The sequence below is a fragment of the Oncorhynchus kisutch genome, linkage group LG4 (assembly GCF_002021735.2).
Source record: "Oncorhynchus kisutch isolate 150728-3 linkage group LG4, Okis_V2, whole genome shotgun sequence".
Taxonomy (NCBI): domain Eukaryota; kingdom Metazoa; phylum Chordata; class Actinopteri; order Salmoniformes; family Salmonidae; genus Oncorhynchus; species Oncorhynchus kisutch.
In genome coordinates this window covers 24,729,984-24,742,061 of record NC_034177.2, presented here as the reverse complement: position 1 = coordinate 24,742,061, position 12,078 = coordinate 24,729,984, and the positions used below count along the sequence as shown (strand labels likewise).

Sequence of the window (12,078 nt, the reverse complement as noted above, 5' to 3'; positions counted from 1 at the left end):
CCTGACAAAAAAAATCTTGGTTGACAGAGTTGTCGGTTCTTTCAACCAATTGATTGGTCAACATTTTAAAACATGCCTAACCAGAAGGAAAAAAAACCTGTTCCCAACCAGACCCTCCTCCTCCCGCTGCCCGGTGCTGCTGGCCTTTACAGATTCTGCCATTATGCTCCTGAAGTTGCAAGCAATAGGCTACACCAGCGGTCGGCAACCTTTTCCATTTGGAGTGCCAAGTTATCGTACCATTTCTATGTGTGCCAGTTATGATTTTCATACACACATTTTTGTGGAACAGTTTAATTTAATTTATAATAAAGTCTTCATATCTCAAAACCAATGTTGTGGTTAATAACAACTCAAAATGAAAATTTGACTAATCTTAAAGTAACTTCTATTGCCAATATGTAAAAATAGCCTACATAAAGCCATCAAATAAAAACATTGCAGCCCGCAGGTAGAAAATATCCTGATAAAAACAAATATCCTATAAATCCCATTGGCAATGTATGGCCAGTCTGCAATTAACTTGAAACACTATCAATTACTAACTTGGATCAGGCCTGAAGGCACTTGAAAACTTGCAACATTGTCTAAAATATTGTGGGCCCTCAGAGTTACCGGAGTCAGTGAGCTCCAGACAAACAGACACAGCTGTAAGCCATTTGCGCAAGGGATAAGTAGTAATCAGGTTGGCCTTTTTTTCAAATAGGCTACATTGAGGAACTATTGTCATTCTCAATGGATGTAAAAACAGACTTTGTTTACTTGCATTTTGAGGTGAAGAAAAATAATTTGAGAAACTCCACAGTGATGTTGAGTTAAGTCCATCATAAATCGTGTCAGATACCCAAATGTGCACATTAATAAGCCTACATTTGCACGCCAGCCAGGTAACCTAGGCCCAGTTCATGCGTAATCAGGTGCGCGTCCTAACTCAGGATTGACAGGAGCGCTCCAAACAATAGACAATAAATTGACAAGTCTTAATTAAATAAAAATAAACAAAAACGTTTTCCTCACAAGTGTGCCTAGGTTGTGTGCTCAGCAAACAACGTGTCTACTCCTACAATGACAAAGGTAAGACTGTAATAATAATTGTAATAATAATAATAATATATTCAATGCATTAACAGAAATTACCGTAACCAAGCAAACATTGTAGATTACAAATGATGGTAATGGTAAATGTACTACTGGTGATACTGGTGCGCCACCCCTACGGCCTCTGCAATGGATTAATCCACTCAGACAGGTGTGAATAAAACAGGTGTCTCATGTGCCATTTATTTTATTTTATATATATGCCACTCCGAATAAAAAAAATCTCAGTCGACCGACAGCCAATCGACCAAGCAATCAACAGTAGACTAAATAGGGTCAGCCCTACCTGTGACATTATAATTTGGAGGATTCCCATCAGGTAACAACAGAAACCAAATACATTCCAGCGTCTTGCACTCATACATGAATACATTTTCTAGCCATGTGCCTCACAAATTATATGGAAGTAGTGTGGAGTATGACCAATAGCTGCCTTCCAGGTCCCTGTTATCTTTAGGTGCTGACAGCTCTGTTAACTTAGCTCCCCAACAGACGGGACAGCAAGGTTACATCATGGGAAACTTTCCCAAACATCAGTGGCCATAGGTGAAGGTGGGCGGGGGTGCACAGCTCAGCTAAACTTCCAAACTGAGCCAACTGACGGAAGGATATACTTGAGAAAGTATTGCACTTGAGACTATTACACAAACACAAGTATAATATGCATACAACCTGATATTAGTCACTGCTCAGTGTACAAAATTTAAGCCGGGCGCACACTACACGATCTGGCCCTAATTTAGCTGTCCAAGTTAATATCGAAAAAAAAAAATAAACAAACCAGTACATCTACGGCGCTACGTTGAGACATCGCAGCCTTTAACCTCAGCTCAATCAGTGAAAGGACTGGTGTCTTATTGACACTGTATAGGCTACTGTATGTCTAATATTAAAGAAGCCTAGAGGTATTGCTCATGTGAGGCAGAATACCTTATGATAAATTGTAGACCAAACTATCTACCAAGAGAGTTCTCAGCTATATTATTTGTAGCCGTCTATTTACCGCCACAGAACGAAGCTGGCACTAAGACAGCATTCAACCAAATCTAAGGCCACAAGCAAACAAGAAAATGCTCATCCAGAAGCGGCTCTCCTAGGGGCCGGAGACGTTAATGCAGGCAAAAATATGTTTTACATTCTACCTTCACATGTGCAACCAGAGAGAATGCTACAGGCCTGTTTTGCTGGCACAGACTGGAATATGTTCCGGGATTCATCCACTGGCACTGAGGAATACACCACCTCAGTGACCGGCTTCATCAATAAGTGCATCGACGACGTAGTCCCCACGGTGACCGTACGTACATATCCCAACCAGAAGCCATGGATTACAGGCAGCATCCGCATAGAGTTAAAGGCTAGAGCTGCCGCTTTCAAGGAGCGGGAGACTAATCCGTACGCTTTTAAGAAATCCCGCTATGAACAGACAAACCACCAAACAAGCCAAGTGTCAATACAGGATTAAGATTCAAACCTACTACACTGGATCTGACGCTCGTCGGATGTGGCAGGGCTTGAAAGCTGTCTCTGTGTTCTTCTGCCCATCTTAATCTTTTCTTTTTTATTGGCAAAGAGAAAGCCATCTCTGCCTAGAAGGCCAGCATCCCGGAGTCGCCTCTTCACTGTTACCTTGAGACTGGTGTTTTGCGGGTACTATTTCATGAAGCTGCCAGGTGACTTGTGAGGCGTCTGTTTCTCAAACTACACACTAATGTACTTGTCCTCTTGCTCAGTTGTGCACCAGGGCCTCCCACTCCTCTTTCTATTCTGGTTAGAGACAGTTTGCGCTGTTCTGTGAAGGAGTAGTACACAGCGTTGTACGAGATCTTCCGTTTCTTGGCAATTTATCACATGGAATAGCCTTCATTTCTCAAAACAAGAAAAGACTGATGAGTTCCAGAAAAAAAGTTTTGTTTCATGGCCATTTTGAGCCTGTAATCGAACCCACAAATGCTGATGCTCCAGATACTCAACTAGTCTAAAGAAGGCCAGTTTTGTTGCTTCTTTAATCAGAACAACAGTTTTCAGCTGTGCTAACATAATTGCAAAAGGTTTTTCTAATGATCAATTAGCCTTTTTAAAATGATTAACTTGGATTAGGTTACTCAACGTGCCATTGGAACACATGGTTGCTGATAATGGGCCTCTGTACGCCTATGTAGATATTCCATTAAAAATGAGCCGTTTCCAACTACAATAGTCATTTACAACATTAACAATGTCTACACTGTATTTGATTAATTTGATATTATTTTAAATTGACATTTTTTGGGGGCTTTTCTTTCAAAAACAAGGACATTTCTAAGTGACCCCAAACTTTTGAACGGTAGTGTATATATTTTCTGCTGTGGTGGCAACGTTAGGGGGGATACTGGGTGTGGCCAATGGTGCCGCTTCTGACCAAACATTTTAGAGGACCTCTTAACTGCGGAGAAAAAAAATGATGCTAATTTCCTGCAATTCTACACATTTCGCCATGTCTTTTAAGCTATCTGATTGACTCAAACATAACTAAAATCAATGGGGGCCCCAAGCCCTGACATTTGTTGTATTTTATTTTCCCTGACCGTCTAATTTTTCTTATTTAAAAATATATTGCTCCAATACATTTTCTACATACTTTATATCTGGTTTTAGTTGTTTAAGTTTACACTGAAAACATCTTACCATCCCAAAATTAAGTTTTGTTATTTAATTTTTATATCGTAATTTTGAGGAGTTTGGGAGTGGCGGCTGCTGCTGCTAAATTAATATAGGGCAAACACTAGTACATGTGCAATCTGTTAATCGTCACTGCTCAGTGAAAACGGATCATGTAACAGCGTCACTACTATACACAACTTAGGGAGTGGAGGGTAGCGCTGGGATGATAAAACGAAAATTATCGACACCAACCATACCGATCTCTTATCGCAAGCATTTTGATGATATCGTCCTATACTAGAAAAATGTAATACGTTTGCTATTATGTGTGAATTGTGTGAATTAATGAATACAACCATCTAACTAGTAGCAGTAGTTTAAAGGACCATTTGGAACTTAACGTTCCATTTATCATTATTGCATCAATTCAGGAAATTTATCGCAATATTAATCTTTCCCCCATATCCCCCAGCTCTATCGAAGGGGGAGTCAAAAGTGCAAAGTCTACATCAGCCAAAGTCTACATCAGCCAATGTCTAAATCAGGGCTGCCCAACCCTCTTCCTGGAGATGTACCGTCCTGTGGGTTCAGTCCAACCCTAAATTAACACACCTACTAATTAGCTGCTCAACAAGACCTTAATTAGATGAATCAGATATGCTAAATTAGGGTTGGACTGAAAACCTACAGGACAGTAGATCTCCAGGAAGAGCGTTGGGCAGCCCTGGTCTAAATCATGTCAAAATATTTTGCAACAGGTTTGTGTTAATATCCCAGTCAGATACAAAACGATCTACATTGGATGTCAAAAGATGAGTGCTCTATGACCAGACCCTGGTCAACTGAACTGTAAATGTTCACTGAGCTTTGCTGCGGCAGGGCAGACGTTTATGGCCAGCCACAACAGGTGTCGTGTTTACAGCCATGAGAGTCTGAGAGAAAACCCCAAACTTCCATAAGAGGTGTGTACTATATCTAACCCTAGTCAAGTGAGGGTCTCTCACTGAGGTGTGTTAACTGCTTTGTCCAGAGAACATGATAGTAGAGCATATGCTACTCACTTGGGGAGCATGTTGGTGTCAGTGGGGGACCTGGGGGAACCTTTAGGGTGCTTGTCCTCCCCCTCCTTCTCCTGAGGTTCCCGTGGTGGCCGCTCCCTGACAGGCCTCTCCTTCTCATCACGCTTCATGCGATCCCTCTCCCACTCCTCCTTTCGGCGCATCCTCTCCTTCTCTCGCTCCCTCTCTCTTTCCCTCTCACGTTCTCTCTGCCGGCGTTCTCGCTCGCGGTGGTCCCGCTCTCGCTCGCGGTGGCGCTCCCGCGGATCCCGCTCTCGTTCACGCTCCTGACATTCACACAGGTGGATTTGTGAACACTCGGTCATGGTCCTTACAGCAAGGCTCCTTTAATGGTTCCTTCAAGATCATCTTTAATCAATAGGCCAATGCGTAATAAAGTTCATATCTCTTTGTATTAATAAAGTTAATATCTCTGCGTATTAGTGTTTGTAAGGTGTGTAGTCCTTAAGGGGTGGACATCTCTGAGTGTACTCACACTGTAGTGGTAGGGCAGAGGGGTCTCTGTGTACTGCACTCTGAAGTTCTCATACTGTCCCCCTCTCCAAAAGGCCTCCATCTCGTAGTCATAGTAGGGATCAGCATAAGGGTCGTTACTGAAAAGAGATCCCAAACATGCGAGGGGAAATCAAAGTATATAGATGATTAGGAAATAAGATCTTTGTTTCATATGGTTGTGCAGCTACATGCTCTATGAGTCTCTGTATCATATATTTGTATCAAAGACAATTAATTCAGGGCAATGTGCGGTTGATGGCAGGAGTTGTTTGGGAAGAGAAAGTAAAGATAAGAGCTGCGTGAAAAGAGGATGCTGCTATTTCCCCTCCACTGTACTTACGGATAGACTGGGTCTCTGAACTCCACGTCACTAAGGGGAAAGGCAATAAATGTATTAAATATGAGACGTAGTCTAAAAACATCCACAGGCAAGATATTTTGCACTCACTTTAGGTCTCTCTTTTGACTAGAGCTGTTGAGCTTACCCTGGGTCTCTGATTTCTCTGGTGATGCGGTAGCTGCGTTCCCTGAAGAAGTCGTTTTCTTTGTCAAAGTCTCTCTCATCCTCTCCAATGGTCACGTTAAAGCGTTTCTCCTCAAAGTCTGGCTCCTGCTCTTTGCGTATGGTGGCTTTCTTCAACACCTAGAGGAATAGGGCAACATGTACATGGAAAGTCCACTAATGAATCATAGTCTACTGACTGAAACCACCATAAGGTGGTTACACACTCACATTGATTAGTATAAAGAGGCATGTTAATCAAAAAAGTATCAAACACGAAATTGGTTGGTGTTGGTGCTGAAACATAACATATACAGAAGGGGAGTACATTTAGCTTGTGAGAGCTGAGAGAGTGTTGTACCTCTTTGGCGTGTCTCAGACCCCTCTCCCAGGCACTCTCCACAGGAGGCTCCACTGGAGGAGGGGGTGGAGGGAGTTCCTCAACAGCAGGTCCACCCTGAGACAGAGGTAAAAGACAGTAACAGACATAAATACAACACATTTACTCACGTAGCCTACATACACACAGTCTTCAAATCATACAGCCATGCAGCGGCAGTGAGAGGTCAGGGGTGGTGCATACCCAGGGGTTATTGCCTGGCATGAGAGGGTGGGGTGCTCCAGGTGGTGCCCCGTTGGGAGAGAAGGGGTCTGGCTTGGAGATGAGAGAGTAGTTGCCCTTGTCATTGACGCCTGGATGGATGAACCTACAATTCATACCCCAGGTGCAGTTACCTGGGAAAGAAAAACAGAACATTTGGTATCATTTTGTGATAACAGATAAATGGGAATTGGAAAAAGTATATGTTCATTGAATACAAATACTTTGAAGAAAATTGTGGTTGGATGTAAATTGACATCAATCATCGGTGTATGTGGTTTAGCTCCTAATGCTATTCCATTACTACATTATCTTTATGTAAGATATGAAGTACAATGCTTCCCCCTGCTGTCTGAAAACAGTGTTTTTAATATCACTGCCTCACTGAACAAGTTTCAACAACAAGAGACATGCTTCACAAGCTAGAGAAGCAGCACATCAGTGAAGCAACAAAATGCAAGGTTTGTGTTAATGATAAAGTAGCTTACACTATCTCCATCATGATACGTCTTTGGTGTTGAATCGAATCCTCTAGTTGCACACGCAATGTTTGCCCAGCATAAATTCGTCAAAATTAAGACGGGTGCTGTACATGCGTGTGGTGCACAGGAGAGTATGTTGAGGTACCTTTCAAAAAGAAGCGGCAGATGGGCCTGGGTCTGATCTTCCTGTCCATGGGGTCCTTCACCTCTCCCTCCTCTAGGTCATCATCCTGCACAAAGGAAACAGAACCCAGGCTAAATATCAATCTACTTACCCATGTGTGTAACTGCTGTAACATTATTATGACACTGGAACAGGGTATAAATTGTATTGCATGGCAAGTTTATTGTATTGTTACATTGGTTCTGACTTTGCAGTCCTGTACTTGATCTGATCTACCGTTTTGATTCCCTCCCTCATGTTAGAGTGTGAGAAGCCCTGTATACGCAAAAAAAAAAAAATCGCTCTCAATGAAAATTACAACAATACAGATTGAAGACCGAGACAGCATATACAGTGCCTTCGGAAAGTATTCACACACCTTGACTTTTTCCACATTTTGTTGCGTTAGAGAATTTAACATTTATTAAATTGAGATTTTGTGTCGCTGGCCTACAAACAATACCTCATAATGTCAAAGTAGAATTATGTTTTTAGAAATATTTAAAAATGAATTACATATTAAAAGCAGAAACGTCTTGAGGCAATAAGTATGGCAAGCCTAAATAAGTTCAGGAGTAAAAATATGCTTAACAAGTCACATAAGTTGCATGGACTTAGTCTGTGTGCAATAATATTGTTTACAATTGTTTTTGAATGACTACCTCATCTCTGTACCTCACACACACACTTATCGGTAAGGTCCCTCAATTGAGCAACCACAAAGACCAGGGAGGTTTTCCAATACCTCGCAAAGAAGGGCACCTATTGGTACATTGGTATAAATAAAAAAGACGACATTGACTATCCCTTTGAGGATGGTGAAGTTATTAATTATACTTTGGATGGTGTACCAACACACCCAGAGATACAGGTGTCCTTCCTAACTCAGTTGCCGGAGAGGAAGGAAACCGCTCAGGGATTTCACCATGAGGCCAAAGGTGACTTTAAAGCAGTCACAGAGTTTAATGGCTGTGATAGGAGAAAACTGAGGATGGACCAACAACATTGTAGTTACTCCACAATACTAACCTAAAAAGACAGAGTGAAAAGAAGGAAGCCTGTACAGTCTACAAATATTTCAAAACATGCATCCTGTTTGCAACAAGGCACTAAGAAAAACAGAAAAAAATGTGGCAAAGGTATGTTAAGAGCTTTGAACACAAAGCACTATGTTTGGGGCAAATCCTACCCAACACATCACTACGTACCACTCTATTTTCCAGCATGGTGGTGGCTGCATCATGTTACGGGTATGCTTGTCATCGGCAAGGATTAGTACGTTTTTTAGGATAAAAATAAACGGTATAGAGCTAAGCACAGGCAAAATCGTAGCGGAAAACCTGGATCAGTCTGCTTTCCACCAGACACTGGGAGATTAATTCACCATTCAGCTGGACAATAACCTAAAACACAAGGCCAATTATACACTGGAGTTGCTTACCAGGAAGACATTGAATGTTCCTGAGTGGCCTAGTTACAGTTTTGACTTAAATCTGCTTGAAAATCTATGGCAAGACTTGGAAATAGTTGTCTAGCAATGATCACCAACAAATTTGACAGAGCTTGAAAAATTTTCTAAAATAATCATGTGCAAATATTGTACAATCCAGGTGTGCAAAGCTCTTAGAGACTTATCCAGAAATAGTCACAGCTGTAATCACTGTCAAAGGTGCTTCTACAAAGTATTGACTCAGGGGCGTCAATTGTTATGTAAATTAGATATTTAATTATTATTTAATTTTCTATACATTTGCAAAAATGTCTAAAAACATGTTTTCATTTTGTCATCCTGGGGTATTGTGTGTAGATGGGTGAGAAAAATTATGAATCAAATTCATTTTGAATTCAGGCTGCAACACAATGTGGAATAAGTCTAGGGGTAAGAATACTTTCTGAAGGCATTGTAAACCCCATTTACACTACTTACATCTATCTCTCCCTCATCAATCTCGCCATCATCCTCATCCTTCTTTTTGTCACGAAAGGAATCTCTCCTTCCTCTCTCCTGAGCCCTGGACTCTTCAAGCTTCTTAGGTGGACCGTCTTTCGGGGATGGAGGAAGGATTGGTATTTTCTCTTTCTTTTTGATGCTCTTGTCCTCTTTCTCTTCCTCCCCATCTCCAGGTCCTTTCTCCACCTCCTCATCCTCATCAGGCGCTAGAACATTGGGCTCCTCAGGAACCTCCTCGTCATAGTCCAGCTCATGTTCATCAAGCTCTCTGGACACAGACGACTCCATCTCATTCACCACCACTCTCCTCCTCCTCCTCCGCCCCTCTTCCTCCTCATCTTCTTCATCTACCTCTGCCGTCTCTGCTGCCAGCTTGGCTGATGGTTCCCCTCCTTCACCCCGCTCTTCTTCCTTCTCATATCTGGACATCTCCTGCTCAGCCAAGGGGGATGACCTCTCCTGCTCTGGCTCAGAATCAGGGGACTTAGGAGTTTGGCTGACCTGGTCCTCCTCTTCATCCTCATCAGCTGATTGGCTCACCTGTCCCATCATCACCATCCCCACTGACTCCTCCTGCTCCTGTTCTAAACCAGTATGGCTATCCCTTCTACCGTCTCCACCCGCTTCATCATCCTCTGGGTCAGAGATACGCTCCTTAACTATCCCCTCATCTCCGTCATCATCCAGCTCAGAGTCCCCACCTCCACCACCCTCTTCATCTAACTCGTCATTTTCTTCATCATTCAGCAGCTCGCTGTCGGAGAGCAGCCTGTCCTCCTCCTCGGGGGATGCCAGGAACTCGCTGTCAGAAATGCCCTTCTCCTCTTCCTCTGGGGACTGGGGTGACTGGCTGGGGCTTTCAGGGGACTGGGTGGGGCTCTCAGGGGTGTCCATTGGAGAATGATCCACTAAAATAGAGTAATATATTATATAAGTGTCTTATTAAAATTAGAATACATTTCTTTAATACACAAAAAAACATCTATGGGCAATATACACATTTTGGTACATACCATAAACACACCATCTACTTTTTGGAGTAAGTAGTTACAATAATTTTGTAGGAGGATTTACTAACCAGCTAGTAACTAAATATCATTATGGGAGTCATTTGACTACTGCCAGCTATCTATTTCTCGATACAATATGTCCAAGTGTGCTAGCCATCCGATCAACATTATAGCTACTACATACATTTCGTAATCAGATACATGCATGTAGAGAGAAGGCATCCGCCTCATCTCAAAAAGAGTCAACCTCACGCAGGTCAATAACATTCGGTCAGAAACACATTAGCTAGCTGGCTAGCGAATGATAGTAGCTATCTGTTTCAGCCGGTAGGTTATCATCGCTTCCTTTAATAATATATCAGATTAAAACTCGGGTACTTGGTGTTTACAGTAGAACAATGTCATAGGTAGCTAGCTATCTAGTAGATAAGCAAATCAAGAGGCAACTTGGGCGCTGTAGGACGAGACGTATCGTTAGCTTGCTAGTTAGCGCTTAGCTACAATACTAGCTAACTACCCGGTGAAGCAGGCCCGAAAACTGCCAGGGCTCTAGCAGACAAGAGACCAACGTCAACGTCTGATTTGTCTTTAAAAGAAGCCACAATGCACTTAAACAAAGGTGCAATCAACCAATACAACTGAAAAGCAACTTTACACACGCGAAACACCGCTTTCTGGTCTGCTATCGAAGCATGCGTGTCTTGTCTGTTCAATTAACAATGATGCCTTCCCTCTAAAAACACCAGTAACTACACTTTAAATATTTTCAGTCACCTTTCCAACCTGAACCTCTTTGAAGACAGGTTTGCGGCGTTAAGAACAACCCAGTCTGTTTCTTTATGTCTGACGCTCTACAATAAATAATTGTATGGTTATTTATCTGCTATGCATGAGAAAACAAAAAAACCTACACGATACATTAAGACCGGCCATTACCGTGACGTCATCAAAATACGACACTGTCAGTTTAGTGATTTGGCTTTGGCGCCACCGTGCGCTCAATATGAAGCATGACTTCAATAACTTAACAAAATACAACTCTGTCACTGTTTATGGTGTCATTGTATATATATTTATTTTTTAAAACCTATTTTCTATATCTTATTTTAAGGGTTATCCTACATTGGTGTCAGGAGTGGGATGGTGCTGGCGGGAGGCACATGGGGGTGATGGACTTGTGAAGGTGAAGGTTTTATCACCAAAGCCCCATATACTATATATATATTTATCACCAAAGCCCCATATACTACCCACCATTGCGACCTGTACGCTCTCGTTGGCTGGCCCTCGCTTCATACTCGTCGCCAAACCCACTGGCTCCATGTCATCTACAAGACCCTGCTAGGTAAAGTCCCCCCTTATCTCAGCTCGCTGGTCACCATAGCATCTCCCACCTGTAGCACACGCCACAGCAGGTATATCTCTCTAGTCACCCCCAAAACCAATTCTTTCTTTGGCCGCCTTTCCTTCCAGTTCTCTGCTGCCAATGACTGGAACGAACTACAAAAATCTCTGAAACTGGAAACACTTATCTCCCTCACTAGCTTTAAGCACCAACTGTCAGAGCAGCTCACAGATTACTGCACCTGTACATAGCCCACCTATAATTTAGCCCAAACAACTACCTCTTTCCCAACTGTATTTAATATTTATTTATTTATTTTGCTCCTTTGCACCCCATTATTTTTATTTCTACTTTGCACATTCTTCCATTGCAAAACTACCATTCCAGTGTTTTACTTGCTATATTGTATTTACTTTGCCACCATGGCCTTTTTTTGCCTTTACCTCCCTTCTCACCTCATTTGCTCACATTGTATATAGACTTGTTTATACTGTATTATTGACTGTATGTTTGTTTTACTCCATGTGTAACTCTGTGTCGTTGTATCTGTCAAACTGCTTTGCTTTATCTTGGCCAGGTCGCAATTGTAAATGAGAACTTGTTCTCAACTTGCCTACCTGGTTAAATAAAGGTAAATAAGGGCAGGTGGGGATTTCTGAGGATGGGGGGTAACACAATACAATTGCCTACTTTGTCCTGGACTAGTAAA

General features: G+C 42.2%; 1 protein-coding gene across 6 annotated transcripts in view; it reads right to left on the bottom strand.

Moving 5' to 3' along the window:
- LOC109889300 (zinc finger CCCH domain-containing protein 18) overlaps nucleotides 1–10,976 on the bottom strand; it is a 29,476-nt gene extending 18,500 nt beyond the window's left edge. For 5 of the 6 annotated variants that reach the window (XM_020480636.2, XM_020480638.2, XM_020480640.2 and 2 more), the window contains exons 1-9: nucleotides 10,799–10,976; nucleotides 8,991–9,922; nucleotides 7,046–7,130; nucleotides 6,401–6,552; nucleotides 6,179–6,274; nucleotides 5,801–5,958; nucleotides 5,656–5,685; nucleotides 5,296–5,413; nucleotides 4,803–5,086 (exon numbers count right to left, since the gene is read on the bottom strand). In XM_020480636.2, the coding sequence (XP_020336225.2) occupies nucleotides 4,803–5,086; nucleotides 5,296–5,413; nucleotides 5,656–5,685; nucleotides 5,801–5,958; nucleotides 6,179–6,274; nucleotides 6,401–6,552; nucleotides 7,046–7,130; nucleotides 8,991–9,908 (1,841 nt within the window). In that variant the 5' untranslated portion in view covers nucleotides 9,909–9,922; nucleotides 10,799–10,976. Of the gene's footprint in view, nucleotides 1–4,802; nucleotides 5,087–5,295; nucleotides 5,414–5,655; nucleotides 5,686–5,800; nucleotides 5,959–6,178; nucleotides 6,275–6,400; nucleotides 6,553–7,045; nucleotides 7,131–8,990; nucleotides 9,923–10,027 lie in introns of all 6 variants that reach the window. The other variant, XM_020480637.2, reaches the window with a different exon arrangement.
- Nucleotides 10,977–12,078: the final 1,102 nt, after the last annotated feature.